At 41.3% G+C, this 24,294-nt stretch overlaps 2 protein-coding genes and 1 pseudogene across 4 annotated transcripts; 2 read left to right on the top strand and 1 right to left on the bottom strand.

The window, feature by feature from the left end:
- The first annotated feature begins 878 nt into the window (after positions 1-878).
- Positions 879-997, top strand: LOC133012341 (5S ribosomal RNA; annotated as a pseudogene).
- Positions 998-16,609: 15,612 nt separating this feature from the next.
- On the top strand, positions 16,610-19,732 carry sqstm1 (sequestosome 1). 2 transcript variants are annotated; one of them, XM_061079762.1, is made up of 8 exons: positions 16,610-16,945; positions 17,419-17,514; positions 17,729-17,994; positions 18,375-18,543; positions 18,623-18,691; positions 18,845-18,963; positions 19,114-19,294; positions 19,368-19,732. In XM_061079762.1, the coding sequence occupies exons 1-8, from the start codon at positions 16,786-16,788 to the stop codon at positions 19,529-19,531; spliced, it is 1,224 nt and encodes a 407-aa protein (XP_060935745.1). In that variant the 5' UTR covers positions 16,610-16,785; the 3' UTR covers positions 19,532-19,732. The 2 variants fall into 2 exon arrangements, with proteins under 2 accessions (XP_060935745.1, XP_060935744.1); XM_061079761.1 differs by having other exon boundaries at positions 18,372-18,543.
- Positions 19,733-19,744: 12 nt separating this feature from the next.
- On the bottom strand, positions 19,745-23,296 carry mrnip (MRN complex interacting protein). 2 transcript variants are annotated; one of them, XM_061079763.1, is made up of 7 exons: positions 23,123-23,296; positions 22,641-22,703; positions 21,154-21,248; positions 21,052-21,079; positions 20,871-20,980; positions 20,491-20,515; positions 19,745-20,210 (listed from the first exon to the last, which is right to left on the bottom strand). In XM_061079763.1, exons 1-7 carry the CDS (start codon positions 23,180-23,182, stop codon positions 19,923-19,925), a joined length of 669 nt encoding a protein of 222 aa, XP_060935746.1. In that variant the 5' UTR covers positions 23,183-23,296; the 3' UTR covers positions 19,745-19,922. The 2 variants fall into 2 exon arrangements, with proteins under 2 accessions (XP_060935746.1, XP_060935747.1); XM_061079764.1 differs by lacking the exon at positions 20,491-20,515 and having other exon boundaries at positions 20,040-20,210.
- Between the last annotated feature and the right edge of the window lie 998 nt (positions 23,297-24,294).

Genomic DNA, 24,294 nt, shown 5'->3' with positions numbered 1-24,294 from the left:
AATGCGAAAACTTTGATTTCATGCTAAGGCACAACAGGATTTTTAATAATCTAATAATAGGCAAGTTTGACTGCAATGTTGAAAAGGGATGTGATGTATGTGGTGAGGGAGTGAAACATGTATGCATGAGTTTGTTGAATGTAAAGTACTAAGGGGATAAATGAAAAAATTAAGATGTTAATGAATAAATGCTGGAAAGGAGAATGGGCAGTGAGAATGGAATGGAAGAAGCTGTGGCTGTTTGGTGTGAATGAAAGACAGAAGGGATGCAATGTAAACCTCATGAACTATGTGCTGAGCCATGCAAGGTATGCAGTTAAAATAAGAAGGAACACGGCTCACCACGAGAAAAGGAAATGTGATGTATGGACTGTATTTCAAACTTAACAGAAAGAGACGTGAGACAGATATGGGGCTATATTGGAGAAGAGGAATTCAGAAAAGGATTTGTGGATGGATGTACTTTTATTGAAATTATGAATGGTGATGTGAATGAAGTGAGAATGAATTTTGGTTAAACGGGATGTTTCTTTTTATGATTTGATTTTGATTTTATTAATTTATTGATTTGTGTGTTTTCTGTGAAGTAAATAATATGCATGTAAAAAGTACAGGCTTGGAAAAGGGCTGACTTATCACAAAATGTGTTGAAATGTAAATGTACATGTAATAAATGTAAATGCAAATATTTTTGATAATAAAAAAAAAAAATTTGCCCGATCTCATCTGATCTCTGAAGCTAAGCAGGGTCAGGTCTGGTTAGTACTTGGATGGGAGACTGCCTGGGAATACCAGGTGCTGTAAGCGTTTTCCATTTTTTTCCACCATTCCTTGATGCATTCACATTTATAAATAAGGTATCGTGGGTGGACTCATTCACTTATGGCCACACCAACCTCAATGCGCCTGATCTCGTCTGATCACGGACGCTAAACAAGGTCGGGCTTGGTTAGTACTTGGATGGGAGACTGCCTGGGAATACCAGGTGCTGTAAGCTTTTTCCACTTTTCCCTGATGCATTCACATGTATAAATAAGGTATAGTGGGTGGACTCATTCGCTTACGGCCACACCAACCTGATAACGCCCGATCTCGTCTAATCACGGAAGCTTAGCAGGGTCGGGCCTGGTTAGTACTTGAATGGGAGACTGCCTGGGAATACCAGGGGTCTCATTTATAACTGTTGCGTACGCACAAAACGGGCCTGTAACGTGCGTACGCCACTTCTCACGCCAACGTTGGGATTTATAAAAACAAACTTGACGGGAAAATGTGCGTATTTCTACGCAAACTCTTACTCATGCTTACGAGCGTTTTGCAGACGGGAAAACGGCGACACAGACATGAGGTGGTAAACTGAAGCAGATTATTGATCCAATTCATAATTTACATTAAAACCAACAGCGTTACGGAGCCGAGTCATTGATAATATCTTCTAACACTGTACGTGTATCATCAGATCGCTGCAGTGAACGGGACTGAGCCATTAGGCGGACAGAGCACCCAGTGCACAGAGCGCACAGGAGATCACTTACAAGAAATGAGCAACTTTCCAAATAATATCCCAGAGGAGGTTCGGATCCTCCGATGCTCTAAATAAATAAATGCTGCCGTGACACCGGTGCAGGGTTCTGCCCGATGTGTGCACGTCAATGGACGAACGAGGAGGAAGTGAGGGTTCAGTGATGTCTGATCTCACACAGTGTGTTATGTGATGTCTGATCTCACACAGTGTGTTATGTGATGTCTGATCTCACACATTGTGTTATGTGATGTCTGATCTCACACATTGTGTTATGTGATGTCTGATCTCACACAGTGTGTTATGTGATGTCTGATGTCACACAGTGTGTTATCCACAGCAGCAGCAGCAGAGTATCAGTGTATTTTCTTTATTAGTGACATCACTGCTGTCCCATGAAGTCGCTCTTCACCTCCGCCTCACTAACAAACACCTCGATGTCAGTGTCAGAAAGTTTCACTTCCTCTTCTCATCGCTTGATGCCGTGACTCCGTCAGGACTCACGGTGGGAACCAATTGGTCAGCAGCATAACTTAATATTCACGCCGTGCTTTGCATTGACCATTTATGGTGGAAAGTGGGCGTGTGGAGGACGGATTTGGAGGCAGATCTATGTAAAGACGTTTCCAGGTGGACTGTGATTTATAAAGCGAACATTGCATTCAGGTGAGCGTGCGCACGGTTTTATAAATCGGAATTATCTTTTGCGTACGCCATTTCCGGCTTTTGTACGTACGTACTCTTTCAGTATGAATCCTACGCACTCTTTTATAAATGAGACCCCAGGTGCTGTAAGATTTTTCCACTTTTTTCGACTTTTCCCTGATGCATTCACATGTATAAATAAGGTATAAGGTTTTTTCACGTAAAAAACACCAAAAGTAGAAAATGCTAAAATCCAGAGGAGCACGGAAACAAAACGCTCCTGAAATAACACATTTTAACATTCAACCACAGACGACCCACCAAGCAGCTGACGGGTCGCGCGGCCCTGATCACATTCTCCTTATTGAACACAACAATAAATAAATACATTGTTTGATTTCATAACCTGGGTTTGTTTTCTTGTTGTGGTTCCACAAGTTAATCGCAGTTACAAGACATTGGTTCTTCACAGAAAGCACAGACAGATTGTTTTTCCTTATGTGAAGGGGGGGACAGACCCCCCCCCCCCCCACGATGTCCCGATCGGGATCAACAGACTCAAAACAAAGAACCCACGAGCTGCTGGACCGAGGAAACAGAACGAGGGCTCAATCACGTGAAACACATCGGACCAACTTACTAAACATGCAGTTCAGTTTTCCAAAACACCTATAAAAATAGATTTATAGTGCAAAATATTTTTTTCTTCTTTTAATTTCTTTAGAGATCTTAAAAATAGTTTTTTTTATTATTGTTATTATTATTTGTCCTGAAATTCTACTGTGATTTTTTTTCTCCCCCTTGAACCACTTGTGTAACTTGGTTTGTCCCGTGAGAGAAGTTTGCGCAGGAAGTCAACAAGTTTTCGGTGGGAACCAATGAAATACACCCAATGCACACAGGAAGCCTCAAGGGACTCTGGGAAATGTTTCACAACTGAGGCTTTCGAGGTTGTTCCAGGACAATATCTACGATGCTACTTTAGGCTTTTCTTCATCACATTTTATATTTATATACTGTTAATATTCGTTAGTTCTTTAATACTTTGTACGCAAGAGCTGGAAACCGCAATTCCCAGAATTCCTTAGTGGCGAAAACATGGCTCCATAAACCTTGAGCTAGTTAAAGAATCTTTTCATCTCTGAGAGAAAAGAGCGAGATAAAGAGGTTTGTATAAGACTACACAACAGCAAAGAGCAACAGCAGAGGGAAAGAGAGAGAAGGATCAGAAAACGAGAGAAATCAAGAGTTTAAAAAGACAGGAAGGAAGCAGCGAAAAAAAGGTGGACTCTACAAGTTCTTTTTCATTTTTTTGAAAGGCCACCGAACACGAAATTCCACGAACCTCCACTGGTTTCACTAAGACTGCAGATAGAGGGAGACGGAGGAAGAGGCGGGAAAAGAAAGAGAGAGAAGGCTGTTCTTTTTTAGGGGGGGGGTGTCCGTCACCCCGTAGACCCCGCCCCTCTCACTCTAAGCCCCACCCCTCTCCCCCCTCCCTGACACTAGAGATAGAGCACAGAGAAGTCAAAGGACAGAAACAGCTACAGTAGCTCAGTATATACTGCATATAGTCAACCCACACAGAGAGAGAGAGGTCGCCGTGGACGACCTTTCCACAGCCAGTGACACTAAACACATCGGTAACACGTTTTCACGGCGTCATCACACGGGGAATAAGGATGACGGGATGGTGAAGACGGGCCACCAACTTCAAAAACATGGATGTCGTGACAGTTTTTATACCGTTTTAATTATTACTGATTTTCATTTTTTTCCCCTCTTTTTACCAAAAAAAGTAAAGTAAAAATAAAAGTAGAAATGAATGAGAATCACAGTGCTTTTAAAACACAGCGTGAGAGGTTTTTTTTTTTGGCAAAGGAGGCTGGGAAGAAAGAAAGTGAACGACAAACACAACGTCGTTTAAAGGAATGTGGTTCTTTTTTCTATTCCTCAAAAAAATTCATCTCAATTTTTTTGTAGTTATTGGATTGATTGTTTGATAGATCGATTGAAAATAAACGTCTTTATTACAATCTCCTTGTTGATATGTGGTTTTAATCACAGGGTCCAGCGATGAGATTGAAGAGAGCGGATTGTTTAGAAAAATCTTGTGGAGGTGATTCTGGTTTAGGAAGAAGAAGAAGAGGAGGAGGAGGAAGAGGAGGAAAAAAGAAGATAATGCTTGATCTACTACAAAAATAAAACAAAGCAGTTATCAAACAGGAGCCGGTCGAGGATTTCAACATTCATTTTTCAATTTAGCTTCAGTCTCATGAGAAGATCAAAGTGATTCAGTTAGAAAACACACCGAACATAAAGAAAAGAAATCCACTATGCAGCCTTAAATTTAACCAATCAACTCCATGTTGCTAAACGGCGCAACCCCCCCATGGCCCAATCAGATTGAGCTTGTGTTGAGACGAAGGCGGGACATGTTGCTGATTTCGAGGTTCTTGCTGCGTTTCTGACTTTCCTGACGGTCAGAAGAGGAAAACAAAAGAAACTTTAAAATAGTTCCCCCTCCAAAAACAGAAACCGGGGATCCTTCTGTCAACAAGCCGTTAACAGCCCCCCCCATCAGCCAGCTGAATCAGGGTCACTGGGTGGTCCTGACGGCGCGATTCATGATCCGACACCATGGATTAATAACTTAACACATGATCGTAGGTATGACGTCTAAATCATCCAATTAAAACAATATAAAACGGAACCAATACGCACACATTTTTATTTTTCAGTGTGAACTGGCACACCAGTGGATATGATGTATGTCATGTGACGATAGAAAAATGTCTATCGTTTATTTCATTGTGTTGTATCACACTCAATCACGCAATATGACACGTACTCCCACACGGCACTGATGGAACGGAAGGACGGAATTTTAGAAATATGCATGAGACAAAAAACACAAATATGGAGAGTGAGCGTGACAAGGCACGGGTGCACACAGAGAGGGCGCTAAAGAGACAGACGGCCGATTGAAACGTTATTCTCACAGTCAGTGCATGAGAGTTGGCAGCGCTGCCTTTTACTCATTACCTTTTATATTTCATACAATTATACTTTATATTTACATGTTTAATTGAAGATTTGCACAAATGTTTTAAATTAAATGAGAAAAATAAGCAAATATGAGTCAATACCTTGTATTGGTCAGGTATTTAGTCTTTTAATTCAAAATGTAATAAGAAGTAGGCCTTTCCTTTTGATCCTTTTATATAGACTATTCATTCACTAAATTGACTGCAAAAATGTGCTACAGCAGGATATATATTATCTGGATATGAAATTACCTATATCAGGATATGAGATTTTGAGGAAAAATTGCACTATTTGGTTTCAAGTTTATACATGTGGTCAAACCTTTTGGTTTGTATGAGTGATTAATTTCTCTTTCTCTTTCCCCCACAAAAATTCATGTGGCAGTGCAAACAGTGCAGGACAGCAGTGTCAACAAGGTTTCTACTATTGAAGCATTACAGGTTAGCTCATGGCCATTTTGGCCGCAGAAACCAGTACCCATGTGCATATTCTCATTGCCCTTGTGTTTTCAAAACATGGAATGCTCTTCATAGTCACCTTAGCAGATATCATGCTTATCACACTCTGCAAAAATCTGTGAATTGGGTAACCTTTAACTGTCATTTGTGTACATGCAGTGACATAGCTTCAGCGCAAGAATATTTTTGTCACATCAACAACCACCTGAAGAGTCACGAAACAGTGCAATGTATGTTTGAGGGATGTTCCTTTAAATCAAATGTTTATGGTACTTTTAAGTCACATAAGAATAGGAAGCACAATCCATATACCTTAAAAGATTTTAAATTTGGCATTGTTAAACAAGGGAAATTCAAACTTCAGCCGATGGCACAGAGGATGAGAGACTCTCAGAAGATAGAAACACCAATGCAGATTCTGATGGTGATAGTGAAAGTGACACAGAACTGCAGGATTTGGCTAAAACCAGAGCTGAAATTTGCCTCCCTTTCGCTAAAATTGGAAAACTATTTCCACGTTCAAGGCACATCAATTGATGAACTGCTTACAGGATTGCATTATTTGATAAGCTCTGCATCTGAACCTGTAACAAAAAAAGTCATTCTAGATACCTTTAAGAATCACAATCTCTGTGTAGACTAGCTGATCATCAAAGTACTGACCATTGCATACTTGGAGAGTAAAATATCAGAGCACCGATATAGGTTCCAAGAACTTTTCCCAGAAAGAAGACTGCTGCCAAAACATCACTTTCTGGAACATTATCCATCAATGATTCGCCATTTTGTCCACTTGTTTTCTTGTGGACAATGAGATTTGAATCAAAACATACGTTTTTTAAACAAGTTGTAAGACACACAAACTGCTTCAAAAACATAACCCAATCTTTGGCCAATAAACATGATTGGCCATTATATGCATTCATCAAGATGTGAAAAACCCTCTCTGGAAGTTGCACGAGTTTCAACAGTCCCTGTTGAAATCCTAAAAGACGGTGTTGCAATTAGCTTCACTCGGAAGTACCCTGATGCTTCTGTGGTTGATCTTACCCAGAATGTCCATGCTGATGGCATAAACTACAGAAATGTCATGGGTCAGTTGGTGGCCTGCCAGAGTTTGCAGAAATTGTGCAGATGTGTGTTTTGAAAGATAAGTTAGAATTCATAGTGAAAAAAATACCCTCATGGTACAGGGAACACTACCGGGCCTTCCAATTGGATCCCTCTCCAACCAGTGTTTCTCTGATTGAGTTAAGTGAACTGGCAGATCGTTACCCCCTAGTTGACTACAGAATTGGAGCCCTTCGAATGGTGACTTTGAAAAGATACAAGGGCGAGTTTTTTAATCTGATCTCAACAGCGGATCTCCAACACTTGAGCACAGTGACTCTCTCCAGTGCAGGTAGTACTCCTCTCTTTGTGGGATCCAGCTCCTTTTCTTCTACGGACACCGAGATACTCTCTTCCCCTGTGTCAACGTCCTCAACCTCTACAATGAGTGCATTGGGCCACTTTCACAGATTTGCTCCTTAATTTTCTCAGCTATTCTGCAGTTAAAAATACACAAACCTGTATCCCAAATGTGGTCTTTTAAACATTAGATCACTGTCCTCAAAGGCTATTTTAGTTAATGAACTAGTCTCAGACTACAATATAGATGTAATGTCCCTTACTGAGACGTGGCTGCATCCTGATGAATATGTCAGTTTGAATGAATCTACTCCCCCCAGTCATATAAATTCACACGTTCCCAGGGAACTCGGGCGAGGAGGTGGAGTTGCTGCTATTTTTAACTCCAGTCTATCAATTAATCCTAAACCTAAACTTAGCTACAACTCATTTGAATGTCTTGTTCTTAATCTTCCACGTCAATCCAGGAAACACCAACAGCCAATCATATTTGCTGTAGTTTATCGTGCTCCTGGGGCTTATACTGAATTTCTAACAGAATTCCCTGAGTTTTTATCAAACCTAGTCCTAAAGACAGATAAAATTATTATTGTTGGTGACTTTAATATTCATGTTGACAATAATAAAGATAGCCTGAGCGTAGCATTTATTTCAATACTAGACTCAATTGGTTTTAGTCAGTGTGTGCATCAACCTACTCATTGTTGTAACCACACACTTGACCTTGTGTTATCATACGGTGTCAAAATTGAACATTTAACAGTACTTCCGCGCAATCCAGTACTATCAGACCATAATTTAATAACCTTCGATTTTTCACTATCTGAATATATGCCACTAATAAAAAACTCATTTTCTAGATGTCTACCTGATAGTGCTGTAGCTAAATTTAAGGAAATAATTCCGATTACATTTAAACCCGTATTATCCGTCGACATAAACAACAAATTCTTTAAAAACCCGAGCTCTATTGAGATTGACCACCTCGTAGAAAGCTCTGCAGACTCATTACGATTAACATTAGACTCAATAGCGCCTCTAAAAAAGAAATGTGTAAAACATAGTAAATTAGCTCCGTGGTATAATTCCAAGACACATGAGTTGAAACAAATATCAAGAAAATTAGAAAGGAAGTGGCGCTCCAGCAACAGTGTTGAAAATCTCCTAGACTGGAAGAGTAGTGTTACAGAATATAAAAAGGCTCTCCACAAAGCAAGAGCTGCCTATTACTCAAAACTAATAGAAGAGAATAAAAACAACCCCAGGTTTCTCTTCAGCACTGTAGCCAGGCTGACAGAGAGTCACACCTCCACCGAACCCAGTATTCCTCGATCCCTAAATTGCAATATCTTTATGACCTTTTTTAATGATAAAATTCTAACTATTAGAAATAAAATCAATCATCTCCTGCCCTCAATTGGCACTAATACCCTCCCAACAATAGAGATCTCAGAAACGGCTGAGAATCCTTCCCATTATTTAGACAGCTTCTCTCTGATCACCCGTGATCAGTTTACCAAAATAGTCTCAGGTTCTAAACCAACAACCTGTATTTTAGATCCGATTCCAACTAAATTACTTAAAGAAATTCTGCCCCTAATAGATAATTCGTTACTTAACACAATCAATCTGTCATTATCATCAGGTTATGTACCACAGTCTTTTAAAATAGCTGTAATCAAACCCCTACTCAAAAAACCCACCCTAGACCCAGAGGTTTTAGCAAATTACAGGCCAATATCTAATCTCCCCTTCCTATCTAAAATCTTAGAAAAAGTTGTAGCCAATCAGCTGTGTGAGTTTCTCCAGGAAAATAATATATATGAAGACTTTCAGTCTGGGTTTAGAACCAATCACAGCACAGAGACAGCCCTGGCAAAAGTCACTAATGACCTTCTAATAGCTTCAGATCAGGGACTTGTGTCTGTCCTCGTTCTGTTAGATCTCAGTGCAGCATTCGACACAATTGACCATCAAATTTTATTAGAGAGACTAAAACAGTTAATTAACATTAAAGGAACGGCCTTAAACTGGTTTAAATCTTATTTTGCTGATCGCTCCCAATTCGTTCAAATCAATGATGAGTCATCGGTGCGCACCAAAGTTAACCATGGTGTCCCACAGGGGTCTGTGCTCGGCCCAATTTTATTCTCATTATATATGCTTCCACTAGGAAACATTATCAGGACACACTCGGTAAATTTTCACTGTTATCCGGATGACACCCAGTTATATTTGTCAATAAAACCTGATCAAAGTAATCAATTAACTAAACTTCGAGCATGTCTCAAGGACATAAAACCTGGATGACCCGCAATTTTCTCTTATTAAACTCAGATAAAACAGAGGTTATAATACTCGGCCCTAAACACCTTAGAGATACATTATCTAATGATATAGCTGCGCTAGATGACATTGCCCTTGCTTCCAATGACACAGTCAGGAACTTGGGAGTGATCTTCGATCCTGATTTGTCCTTTAATAGTCACTTAAAAGTAATTTCTAGGACCGCGTTTTTCCACTTGCGTAATATCTAAAAAATCAGACATGTCCTTTCGCAAAAAGATGCAGAAAAACTAGTCCACGCCTTTGTTACATCGAGACTGGACTATTGTAATTCATTATTATCAGGCTCCAGCAGCAAGTCGTTAAAGACTCTGCAGCTGGTCCAAAATGCCGCAGCACGTGTCCTGACGAGAACTAAGAAAAGAGAGCACATTTCTCCAGTATTAGCATCGCTACACTGGCTTCCTGTTAAATCTAGAATAGAATTTAAAATTCTCCTCCTCACCTTCAAGGCCCTTAATGATATGGCACCTCTTTACCTTAAAGAGATGTTAGTTCCATATCAACCTACTAGAGCACTCCGATCCCAGAACTCAGGTTTACTTGTTGTCCCTAAAGTCTCTAAAAGTAGAGTAGGAGCCAGAGCTTTTAGCCATCAAGCCCCACTGCTGTGGAATAATCTCTCACTTTCAGTTAGGGAGGCAGACACGCTCTGTTCGTTTAAAAGTAGACTCAAAACCTTCCTTTTTTATAAAGCTTATAGTTAGAGCTAATTTGTGCGATGTTCCAAATTTGATTAAATGGCAAAAACCCCTGATGATGCTAAGACGCACAGGGAATTTATGACACAAGACACACGGAGCTTCTCTTTCCTGCTTCTCCTTCCTTTTCTCCATATTTATCACATCAAGATAATTCTTATCTGATCAGTACATGTTACTAACTTGACCCCTTTTCCCGGAGTTTCTGTGCCTTAGCGCCCGCGGATGCAGGGCCACAGCTGTGGCCGCACCATGGATTATGATTGTGGATCGCGTGTCGGAGGTCGCAATGGTGGATCCAGTTCGGTGGATTCTGTATCGTGCCAGCTGATCGTCGTTGTAATGGAGGATCCTTTGTCGCGTTGGCATCGGATGATGAGGGACCACGACCGAGGCGGCAGCTGATAATGGATTCTAACTGGCGGCGGTGGACAATGACTGTGGATTATAGTGGATCCCATCCTGATGCTGGATCGTGGTCTTGCTGCTGGCCAGAGACTGTGATTGCAGCGGGACTGCCTGACACATAGTATTGAAAAATGTTTAGCCTAATGGATGCTGCTAAAAATCCTGATGATGTTTTCTTACACCTGACATCTATTGCACTTCTGTCCGTCCTGAGAGAGGGATCCCTCACATGTGGCTCTCTCTGAGGTTTCTACATATTTTTACCTGTGAAAAGGGTTTTTAGTAGTTTTTCCTTACTCTTGTTGAGGGTTAAGGACAGAGGATGTCACACAATGTTAAAGCCCCATGAGACGAATTGTTATTTGTGAATGTGGGCTATACAAATAAAACTTGATTGATTGATTGATTGATTGATCCCAACATAGTCAGAGACACCATGAACAGTAATCCACTCAAAGTAACTTGTAATGTCTCAAGGAAACTTTTTAATCAGCTGCCAAATATGGTTACATTAGGAATGCATTAAGATTAAGATTAACATACATTTTATTATCCCACACTCATGCAAGGGGAAATTTAACCTCTGCTTTTAACCCATCTGGTGCCAGACACACAGAGCAGTGAGCAGCCGTGTACGGCGCCCGGGGAGCAGATGTTAGGGGAGTAAGGTGCCTTGCTCAGGAGCACTAGACAGGGTAGGGAGAATCCTCTTAGATTTTTGGACAGATCAATCCAGGTTCGTCTTTTTGTTGTTTCTCCGTGGAGTCGAACCAGAGACGAACCAGAGACCTTTTCTGCCCATAGTCCAAGTTTCTGCCACTAGTCCACCGCCACTTTCACAGATTTGCTCCTTAATTTTCTCTGCTATTCTGCAGTAAAAAGACAAACACCTGTATCCAAACATAATCAGAGACACCATGAACAGGAATCCACTCAAAGTAACTTGTAACCTCTCAAGGAAACTTTTTAATCAGCTGCCAAATATGGTTACCAGGCACGTGCACAGACATTTTGGGGGGCAGGTACTCAAACCAAAAAAAAGGGCATCCATCTGCGAAATTATTTATGAAATTAAAAATAATAATAATAAATAAATAAATAAAAGACACAGTAGGATATTTTCAACATATTTATTTTTGTTAACAAACTAACTCAAATGATCAAATTGAATAAATGAATGAACAACAGGCAAAAACAGAAAAAACAAGGCCATATTGTAAAACCAAATAATATGTTAAATAATCAAAAAATATTCTAACTTAAACCTCATCAAGACTCTGCTCTGAATAAATTAAAGGATCTTCACAGAAGCATCCTCCTTGGTGCCATCTCTTGGATGATTTGTATTACTTCACTGTGATTTATTTATGTCTTGCTGAATGGCAAGCAGGAGAAGGTCGGAGAGTCTTTCCTCCCCGCAGGTCTCCTGAGCCTGTTCTTAATTATCTTCAGTTTTGAAAATGATCTTTCCACTGAAGCTGTTGTCACTGGCAGTGTTGCATAGATCCTTACCATCTTCACAAAGCTGGAAAGATGAGCTGGCCAGTGTTCTCCTCCACAATGGCAAGGATTTCTCGCAGGTTATTCGAGGGAAAGCTGGAGTGGAACACCTTCAGCTCTGTCTTCAGCTGGTCCTCATTTTCCTCATAGAAATCGCAAAGAATGTGGACAGCTTCCTCTGCCTCTGGGTTTGGGGTGCTTGTCCAGTTGGCACACACTGTTAGAGAGTGGAAGGACCGTATGATTGTGCCAGTTGGACTTCCAGTGATGCTCCCCTGGAATCTCCTGTTGAGCTCCGCAGTCAAGGTATCAATAAATGTGTAGTACACATTCGACCTGTAGTATGTCTCCACAGAGTCAATCTCATCAGTCACTTGCGATGCAGTTGTGCTGTGTTGGAAACGCACTGGCACCTTCCGTTTCCTCTCCTGACCAGGCACAACACTAGGTATAGGAATGTTGAGAGCCTCTGCCTTCTCTGACGCACCTTGAAATATCTCTGCAAACTTCTCCTCAGACCTCAATGCTTGTATTGTGTGAATTACACCATCAATTAGCTTGTAGGCTGTGGAGTGGTCCAGGCTTTCTTCTTGCAGGGCGTTTGATGCAAGAGCAGTGACTTCAAACGCTGGGGTGGTGATTTCCATCCAGAGGATGAATGCAAAGTTAATCGCATTTTTGTACATTTTTGCATCCCCTAGGGCCAGGTCAGCTGGATTTCTTTCACAGATCTCATTGAGGAGCATCATTATAGAATCCAGATTTCTCTGAAGGGCCTTCAGTGCTTGTTCCCTGCAAGCCCAGCGGGTATCTGACAGCCTCTTGAGCACCAAAATGTGTCCCTTTGGATGCAGTGACTGCTGCAATCTAACTAAAGCAGCATGGCGCTTTGAAGGGCCACTGCAAAAGGCATACAGCTTCTCCACAAGGTTGAAGAAGGTCACAAAGTGCTTATTTGACTTTGAGGCTTCCACCAGGACCAAGTTCAGGCAGTGTGCCTTGCAGTGCACATAGAGGGCCTTCTCATTGAGTGTGCGTATTCTGGCTTGAAGACCTTTGTACATGCCACTCATGTTGGCTGCTCCATCGTAGCCCTGTCCATACATGTTTTTCAGCTCCAGACCATTCTTCTGTAGATGGGAGACTACAGTATTCTCCAGCTCCTGGCCTGTTGTTGTATCAATGTTGCAAACTTCGATTAATCTCTCCTTTATTTGCTTTTGATGTAGATATCGCACTACAAATGACACCTGTTCTTTGTGGGAAACATCGGTGGTCTCATCCAAGAGAATAGAGTACATTTCAGCTTCTTGGATTTCTCTTTTGATCTCCCTCCTGATGTAAGTACCCAGAGCTGTGATCAGGTCATTTTGGCTTCTGTTTGACAGCAGTGACACCTGGAGCTTTTTCTTGGTGACTTTCACTCTTCCAATATTTTCTGTATGCATCTTCAGCACACTGTCATAGCGGGAAAATAGATTCACGAGTTCCAGAAAGTTACCACGGTTGTTACTTGAGTTACTTTCATTATCACCTCGGAATGCTAGTCCCTGCCTTGCGAGATACACTGTGAGATCTATTAACCTGGTCAGTATCTCTCTGTTTGTCTGCCTCTCTCGCTCTCTGGCTTCCACTCCCTTTACATCTGATACATCAAATGAAGTCTGGAGTGCCCTTTTTTTGTAATTGGTCCACCTCACCATGCTTGTCATGTGGACCTCTGTGACAGAGTGCTGCTTGATTTTTTCAAGAGCAGTATTCCACTTTCTGATCCATTTCTCCACTCCTTTCTGCTTTTATATCTATCTTCAGGTAGAAAAGCCGACAACTGAAACAATGCATTGAATCAGAACTTGGGGAATACTCCAGACACACATTTCCAGAAAACCAATGCTTTTGGATTGACCGCCCTTCAGCATTTTTGGGAAATAACATTTCTGGTTGACAGGGCCCTACACTGCAGCACATAGCAATGTAGCTCTCATTGCACCTGATGTGAAATGCTTCAACATGGGACGAATCTGTAGGATATGGCATGGTGGCTATTTTTGAAATTGCATCCTCACTTTCATCAACAGCTCTTTCCTCCGCGTTCTCTTGCTGTGATGTAACTTCACCCTCTTCTTGACTCATTTCCTCATCTGTGATGGGCTCCTCTGGACCAGATAGGGTTACTGATTCTCCCTCTTTTTTTTTACTGGTGGATGGCCTGATCCAAGATAAAAGAGAGCTGCCACCCTGAGCTGCTTGCTGCAGTTCCCTGTCCTTCTGCTTTTGGAGTCTCGCTTTCCTTGGCATTATGCTGCAAATTTTTGGCAGGCAGGCAAAAAAACTGCAACTATTTCATGATTAAGCGAGTCTCAAGGACATAAAAACCTGGATGACCCGCAATTTTCTCTTATTAAACTCAGATAAAACAGAGGTTATAATACTCGGCCCTAAACACCTTAGAGATACATTATCTAATGATATAGCTGCGCTAGATGACATTGCCCTTGCTTCCAAGGACACAGTCAGGAACTTGGGAGTGATCTTCGATCCTGATTTGTCCTTTAATAGTCACTTAAAAGTATTTCTAGGACCGCGTTTTTCCACTTGCGTAATATCTCAAAAATCAGACATGTCCTTTCGCAAAAAGATGCAGAAAAACTAGTCCACGCCTTTGTTACATCGAGACTGGACTATTGTAATTCATTATTATCAGGCTCCAGCAGTAAGTCGTTAAAGACTCTGCAGCTGGTCCAAAATGCCGCAGCACGTGTCCTGACGAGAACTAAGAAAAGAGAGCACATTTCTCCAGTATTAGCATCGCTACACTGGCTTCCTGTTAAATCTAGAATAGAATTTAAAATTCTCCTCCTCACCTTCAAGGCCCTTAATGATATGGCACCTCTTTACCTTAAAGAGATGTTAGTTCCATATCAACCTACTAGAGCACTCCGATCCCAGAACTCAGGTTTACTTGTTGTCCCTAAAGTCTCTAAAAGTAGAGTAGGAGCCAGAGCTTTTAGCCATCAAGCCCCACTGCTGTGGAATAATCTCTCACTTTCAGTTTGGGAAGCAGACACGCTCTGTTCGTTTAAAAGTAGACTCAAAACCTTCCTTTTTTATAAAGCTTATAGTTAGAGCTAATTTGTGCGATGTTCCAAATTTGATTAAATGGCAAAAACCCCTGATGATGCTAAGACGCACAGGGAATTTATGACACAAGACACACGGAGCTTCTCTTTCCTGCTTCTCCTTCCTTTTCTCCATATTTATCACATCAAGATAATTCTTATCTCATCAGTACATGTTACTAACTTGACCCCTTTTCCCGGAGTTTCTGTGCCTTAGCGCCCGCGGATGCAGGGCCACAGCTGTGGCCGCACCATGGATTATGATTGTGGATCGCGTGTCGGAGGTCGCAATGGTGGATCCAGTTCGGTGGATTCTGTATCGTGCCAGCTGATCGTCGTTGTAATGGAGGATCCTTTGTCGCGTTGGCATCGGATGATGAGGGACCACGACCGAGGCGGCAGCTGATAATGGATTCTAACTGGCGGCGGTGGACAATGACTGTGGATTATAGTGGATCCCATCCTGATGCTGGATCGTGGTCTTGCTGCTGGCCAGAGACTGTGATTGCAGCGGGACTGCCTGACACATAGTATTGAAAAATGTTTAGCCTAATGGATGCTGCTAAAAATCCTGATGATGTTTTCTTACACCTGACAACTATTGCACTTCTGTCCGTCCTGAGAGAGGGATCCCTCACATGTGTCTCTCTGAGGTTTCTACATATTTTTACCTGTGAAAAGGGTTTTTAGTAGTTTTTCCTGACTCTTGTTGAGGGTTAAGGACAGAGGATGTCACACAATGTTAAAGCCCCATGAGACGAATTGTTATTTGTGAATGTGGGCTATACAAATAAAACTTGATTGATTGATTGATTGATTAAACACATAACTCATTTGTAAATATTAAAGGGTCACACAAGCATCTTCTATTGCCTTTATTAAATATATCACAATATTAAATAGTAACAGACATAACTCAAATATTAAAGTAATCACAAAATAACTAAAAAAGTAGCAGTTCACCTACCCTAAACCTGATATCTAATATTTAACCTGATTGTGTTCTGTTAAAACTTTCATCACACATGTAAAATGATAAGCCCCATTTCAACAGATGGAAGAATTAACATTTACAATATCTCTTCAATGCATAACAGGAAAAAAAGCTACATTTAATTTACTGAACCACAGATGCAATCCCCTGATCTGTAAATTGCATAAAGTTTCATCAAGACTAGAAAAGATTTATATAAATAAAGATAATTAGCTGTTCATTTTTTTCTCCTCAACACTGATGTAAACTTTAAAAACAAATATCGTCTGTCCGTCATCTTGTCTCATGACGATGACTCATCTGAACTTGGATGAATCCGATTGGTCCGCTCAGGGGAAAGTCCCTCAGCGGAAAGTGCTGAGTCATTTCTCCGTGTCACATTGGCCGAGTGGGCGGTACTTCGTGAGGGGACCAATAAGAGGCCGAGTCAGCATAGACGTTCCAACACGAAGGTGACGTCAACCGCGGAAGTAAACATTAAACTGAGGATTTGACACTGCGTCACGAAGTTTGTCTCTCTAGTGTCCGACGCTGTTTGTGTGAGTTTAGTTCAGTTAGTTGAGTTAGTTGAGTGAATCCTCCAGTGACTTCCGGTCCAGTTCGTGTTGTGTCCTGGTTTCACTCGGTCAGGAACATGTCTCTGGTCACGGTGAAGATTTACCTGCTCGGTAAAGACGAGGCGGTGAAAGAAATCCGCAGATTCACGATCAATCCGGAAGTTTCCTTCGATCAACTGAACAAGAAGACTGCGTCAGTTTTCACCAACCTGAAGAACTTCAGCTTGTTCTACAGAGGTGAGGCACCTTCATACTATTCATCATACGTGTTTATATGTTTATACTATTAATCATACTTGTTTATATGTTCATACTGTTACTGATACATGGTTATATGTTTATACTATGAATGATACATGTTTATACTATTAATAATACATGTTTATACTATTAATGATACCTGTTTATATGTTCATACTGTGAATGATACATGTTTATATGTTTATACTACTAATGATACATGGTTATATGTTTATACTATTAATGATACATGTTTATACTATTAATGATACATGTTTATGTTTATACTATTAATGATACCTGTTTATATGTTTATACTATTAATGATACCTGTTTATATGTTCATACTGTGAATGATACATGTTTATATGTTCATACTGTTACTCATACATGGTTATATGTTTATACTATTAATGATACATGTTTATTCTATGAATGATGCATGATGAAGATGATGTTGAACATTTCAGATGAAGATGGAGACCTGGTGGCGTTTTCCTCTGATGATGAACTAACGATGGGTTTGTCGTGTATGAAGGACAACACCTTCCGCCTCTTCATCAAAGGTACAAATATCGTGATTGATTGATGTGATCTACTCAACCCAAAACTCACCTGTTTACACCACATGACTAGTGTATGTGAATAGTCATGTGATTTATATTGGTAAGATATTAATCTAATATAATCGTAACAACCAATAATAATTGCCTTTAATCAAGTTAATTAAAATTGTCAGTGTGTCTTTGATTTAATAAAGTTTTGTTTACATTTTTTTAGAGAAAAAGGAGCACCGTCGAGACTTTCCTCTCCACGCCTTCCCCCCCTTCACCTTTGCCCCACCTCCTCCCCACCATGCCCCTCCCCCTCACCTGGCCCCGCCCCCAGCTCTGCACTCTAACGTCACCTGTGACGGCTGTGAAGGTCCCGTGGTGGGAACTCGTTTCAAGTGTTCGGTTTGTCCGAACTACGACCTCTGTTCCACCTGCCAGGCCAAAGGGACGCACACCGAGCACGCTCTGCTGCCCATCTGGCACCCGCTGCAGGTGAGGTGCATCATGGGAAAGAAATAACATCCAACTCTTGATTCTTAATGTTTTATTTTGAATGTTTCTACTAGAGTGGTCACGTCGGTGTGGCTTTAACCACCAGAGGGCAGCAGCTTACTTGACATCAACTGTCTGTCAATCACAGCATGAATACTAAATTAACACCTGAGTAATAATTATTGATTAGTCATTAGTAGTAAAGTTTAATTATTTCTTTACAGAGAGACCATATGTTCTCGTCTGTTTTTCTTTTGTTTATTCTATTTAAAGTTACAATTATCACTGATCAAATGAGAAGGAAAAACTAGACCTGATCCACAAGGATGAACCTGATCCAGAACTTTTGTGAGAAGTGTTCTTTCTCTGTTTCTCAGCAGTGGTTTCCTCGGGGGATGTTTAATAAACCTCATAATATGAAGAGGATTAGATGCATGTGGAACCAGACCCAGGGTCAGAACCAAGACCAGACCAAGGACCGGGACCAAACCCAGGACCAAACCCAGGACCAGACCAAGGACCAGACCCAGGAACAGGCTTCTGACTGTGGTCAGTGTCAGAACCAGTGATTTAATCAATATTGATGATGATCATTGTGACCCTAATGACCTCTGACCTCTGACTGCAGCTTCTCAGGCCAGCGTGGACTTCCTGAAGAACATCGGGGAAGGAGTGGCGGCCATGTTGAGCCCGCTGGGTGAGTGATGTCATCGTTCACACTTGAGCAGAGTAAAGCTTTTCTGATTGGTTCTCACTCAGGAAGTGATGGTCTTTTCGAAGTCAGTCAGTTGAAGCCTAAAATGAGCTTCGAGTGCCATTAAACAGGAAGTGCTGTCATGTGTGATGTCAGGTATTGACGTGGACATCGACGTGGAGCACGAGGGTCAGAGGTCGAAGGTGAACACTTGTCAGAGTTCAGGTGGGAGCGGTGACGTGGAGATGGACGGAGCCGGCAGCGAGGGGTCAAAGGTCAGTTCTTCAGAAACAGCTGGGCCTTGATTCGGGTTCAGACGTGTTGACCCCGACTCCATCTGCTGATTCATCACTAACAGAAAATACATTGATTAATTATTCAATTATTAACAAAGACACTGATTGAAGTGACTGTGTGGTTTTCAGATTGGCAGAGAATCTGATGAGGAGTGGACTCACCTCAGCCCCAAAGAGGTTGACCCCTCCACTGGAGAACTTCAGTCCCTGCAGCCTGGGGACCAGGACCAGGACCAGGGACCCTTTTCAGGAGGAAAGCAGGGTCCAACCGGTTTGAGGGAGGCAGCTCTCTATCCCCACCTGCCTCAAGGTGAGACCACATTCTGCTCCAGTGTCTGATTAGTCGTTATGACCCTGCTGACCTCTGACCCCTCCCTCACCAGAGGCGGACCCCCGTCTGATCGAGTCTCTGTCCCTCATGTTGTCCATGGGCTTCAATGATGAGGGGGGGTGGTTGACTCGACTCCTTCAGGCCAAAAACTTCGACATTGGAGCCGCGCTCGATGCCATCCAGTACGCCAAGAAGCCCCGCCCACCTCAGCCGTGATAGTGCCAACATTGCGATGTAATCACTGACATCACCTGTTCTTAACCAATCGCATAACTACAAATCATTTATTCTGTAACCTACGATTATCTGTCAGATGATTACTGTTATTCAAAACTTGAACTTGTTAATCAATACTTAAACTCACTGATAAGAGTTTGTTTTGTGATAATCTCAACAATAAAAACATGAAGAACCGAAGGTCTGTATTTTTTTAATCAGCTAATTTTAATAATTTTTGATGAAATGTATTGATCAGACAAATGTATCTTATCGCTGACATCAACCTGAAACTATCAACTGTTATTTCAATCATTAAAGAGAATAACAAAAACAAAAAAGAAACAAACAAATGTTTGCAGATTTAACGGTATTAAATTCATTTTTCTAATTAAAACTCGTCATTGTCAAAGCCAAAGTCGTCTTCAGTCTCAAACAGGGAGGAAACAGGAAGTAGTGGGCGGGAGCTGGTGATGATGTCCCCACCCACTTGTCGACACACCCCATTGACAACAGGGTCACGTGACTCCTGAACCTCAGAGTCACAACCGAGGAAACAAGTCCCCCTCGAAATATTACCGCAACTCAGCTTGTTCTCATTTGGTGACCTGGAACGGGCCCGGCTGGACTCGGGGGGGCTGCTGGTTCTGGCTGCTGGTTTCTCAGGGTTCCTGCAGAACTTTGAAAGAGAAGGACAGAAAGTCCAACATTGATAATTATACGGAAACAAATCAAATCGAAGTTCAACACGCATTGAAAAACTTAATTAAAAAAGAAAATGTTATCAATCATTTGAGTTCAAATCAGGTTTTTATGTGGAAATGGATCCAAATAGATCCACATTAGTCCAGAACCACGTTCTTCATTCACAACTGTTGGTTCTAGATCAACTGGACTCAGCATCAACAGTGAAGCAGAACAAGTGTTGGTTAAACCTGTTGGTGATGTCATCATCGTACCTGCTCGGGTGAAGCTCTTCTCTTCCTGTCGGAAAACAGAGGTCAACAGTCTTTCTATACATGTATTTATATATATTTACTCATTTAACTTTCTTCACCAAAATTTGTTTCACTTTTTGTAGGACAACACACAACTTAATGTACATTTTTAACCTTATATTGTAAAGATCTGTATTTATATAAGTTTATCTAGTCTTGTACAGTACAGTTTACTGCCATTCACTCATTCATAAATTGCATCTATGGGTCGCACTTTTTTCTATGAGGGGGCAATTTGTGTTCAAGCAAGACAAACGTCCTAACTGTGATTTTAATCAACGGCGTTTGCATTCCATACAACGGCTCTAAATTTAGTTTTCTTTTAATAAACAACGTCACACCTGTCAGTCATGTTGTTGCCATGCAGCTGCTGTTCCTCCTCTAGCTCCGCCTCCTCAGGTGTTGCCATGTATTTGCTCCAGCGACTCACCTGAGTCTGTGTCACTGTCACCTGTCACAGCAGAGTTCAAAACCTGTTACCTGTTGGCACGTGTGTGTGTACGTGTGTGTGTGTTCGTTTACCTGGTTGTTTTTCTCCTCCTCAGATTCCCTGTAACAAACACACACAGATGAGAATCCTGACAGCAGGCCAAGCTGCAGTGTATTGTGGGACAGGTTGGTTACCATGGTGACTCCTGCTCCTCCACCATGGCTCCCATCATGGCGTTCAGTTTCTGAACATGACGTCTGCAGTCCGCCCCGGAGCCCCGCCCAAACTCCTGACAATGAATCAAACAATCAATCTGGTACATTTCTATGTCTGTCAAGACTTTAAATTCTTTAAGATCAGGACATGAAAACTTCTGACAGGAAATAGAAGAGGATCATCTATCACCATCTCCTCCAGCTCCACATACATCTACTAAGTTTATATACTTTACCCAGACTGAGTTTAAACACGTGTCCGATCACACTTTGTGTGTGGGAGAGAGAAAGAGAGGGAGAGGGGGAGAGAGAGAGAGAGGGGGAGAGGGGGAGAGAGAGAGAGAGAGAGCGAGAGAGGGAGAGAGAGAGGGAGAGAGAGAGGGAGGGAGAGGGGGAGACAGAGGGAGACGAAGAGAGAGATATTGATGACAAACGTGATCTCTAGAAGTTTCCACAGTAGAATTTAGTTGGAGGCGAAGGAACGAGATCTAATCTCCGTTTTCAAATTCTAGCAGGGCTCCATTTGATTGGTTGAATATTGTAATCACTCATGGGTTGGCTCCTCACATACAAACACCTACATGATAAAATGATAAAGACCCATCAAACATTAAAGGTTCCAGGGCTCCAGAATAACTTTTTCTTACTAGGAGCACTCATACTGAAAACACCTTCTATCGTACTGCAACGCAATTATCCACATTCCCTCCATAAATAGACAACTCACAGAAATTACAATGTCAGAGCTCCAGACTAACTTTTTCCACTAACACTGGTTTTAGGGGCACCAGCACGACATACAACGCAACGCATTCATATTCTGCTGTACTGATAACTGTTTTGATAATAAACAAGCGACTTCTCTTACAGAGCATCTCCTTCCACTTCCTGGAGCACATGTCCCTGAGGACCACTTGGGCCTGGCTCCTCTGAAACCTCGTGCATGGGCCTTTAGCTCTTTGGCTCGGACTGAACTTCGTCCGCTGAGGGGGGGGGCAGATTAGCAAGTCGCAGTTGTTGCAGCTGAACAAACTCAAAAGGTTTAGTTTGTCCAGTTTGGGCTACTGTAACAAACATGGCGTCCTCTGTAGAGACGACCAGGTCCTGATGTTTATATAACGTAATTTAAATATAAAGGGCACATTTAAGTAAAGAAAACAACAATTCGTACAATTTAGATGAAAAACAGAAGTTAAAACGCCACTAGAATTTCTTAATATAAAATCTTTCGCCTGATTCTTACAAACTGGACTTTTGAATAGTTGATATTATCCAACAGATCAGTTCTGTCTCTCTGTGCAGACGTGGTTCTCCAGTGTCAGAGTAGAACCGGAGGTGGAACCTCACGCTATTCAAGTATGGAACCGGCTTTACATGTACGATTTCAAACTTTCTTCTGTGATGAAGTTTAGATTTGAAACTGACTCAACAGTTTAATGTGAACTGTTTAAAAGTAATATTCTGACCTTGAGCAGGGACTGTTTCTCTCCACAAACTTTACAGCTCCACCTGGTGGTCACCTTCTTCACCTGCAAGACACAGAGCAGGGCAGAGAGTGACCTTCTTCACCACGCGCGCACACACACACACACACACACACACACACACACACACACACACACACACACACACACACACACACACACACACACACACACACACACACACACACACACACACACACACACACACACACACACACACACACACACACACACACACACACACACACACACACACACACACACACACACACACACACACACACACACACACACACACACACACACACACACACACACACACACACACACACACACACACACACACACACACACACACACACACACACACACACACACACACACACACACACACACACACACACACACACACACACACACACACACACACACACACACAGTGTGTGTATCTGTGTGTGTGTTACCTGTTGAACCTGGAACTTTTCACACGTGAAACATTGAACGACGTGAAACTCCTGAACCATGACGTCTTTAAACGGGTCTGGTCCTGATCCTGGTTCCGATCCTGGTTCTGATCCTGGTTCCGGTCCTGATCCTGGTTCCGATCCTGGTTCCGGTTCCTGTTTTGGTGTCGACGGTCGAAGTCCGGGGGATTTTTCGCGGGGCTATTTGCAGCGTGATGACACGTAACAGTTTCCGTCGATGCGGGATCGATGAGCATTTAACGTCAGAGCGCCTCCTAAAGGCCGGAGGAACTTCAAAGTACTTAAAAACATTTATTACAAAACAAGAAAGTATAATACAATCCATGACGTTGGAAATTATTTTTACATAACAATACAAATAAGATAAATTAATAAAAGAGGAGTACATTTTTTAGATCTCATTAAAAGTGAAAAATAAAAAAGGACATCACAAATAATCAATCAAATCAGGAAGGAAACATTTTAATAATCTACAATCAGTTCAGTGACATCAAGTCAAACACATTGAAGGAAGAGTTATTCATTCCACTGACGGATATGATGTCATTATTATATATTGTTTATATATTATATCTGTGAACAATGTTGACATCCAGATCCTCAAGAGAACAAACTGTATCAGTGTAAATAAATGCATAATAATTCATGAATTATTAATAACATGACTTTTCTCTCTGGAACATTCTGACGTGGATCTTTTTCAGTCATTAAGAAAATAAACATGAACAAATTAAAAATTAACTCCTACTTTGGCGTCGTCATGATGTCGTTATATGACGTACAACACTGTCCTGAAGGAGGCGCTAGAGATTCAGTCTGTCGCATCTGTTTGTTTATCAGCTGCTTCGCTTAAATTAACCATTGTTTTATTTATAAGAAACTTTATTTTTTATCAGAAATTAAATCCAGTCACTTATTGTTCATAGTTAATTAGTTTTTAATGATCAATAATTTGACATATTAATGAACACCTTTATCAAAACTAGAGAAAAATAAACAGAGTTATTTTACTTTGTTTTCATACAATAAACATTGATGTGAAGATTTCAATATTTGTGTATAAAAAATTAAACATAAACATAAAATATTAAACAATAAAAATCATCAGAAAATAAAACTTCATATTTTTATTTTTAAATCCACGGGACAAC

Source organism: Limanda limanda, chromosome 10 (assembly GCF_963576545.1).
Source record: "Limanda limanda chromosome 10, fLimLim1.1, whole genome shotgun sequence".
Lineage (NCBI taxonomy): Eukaryota > Metazoa > Chordata > Actinopteri > Pleuronectiformes > Pleuronectidae > Limanda > Limanda limanda.
The sequence above is the reverse complement of the archived record's forward strand: the minus strand, read 5'-3'. Positions and strand labels throughout refer to the sequence as shown.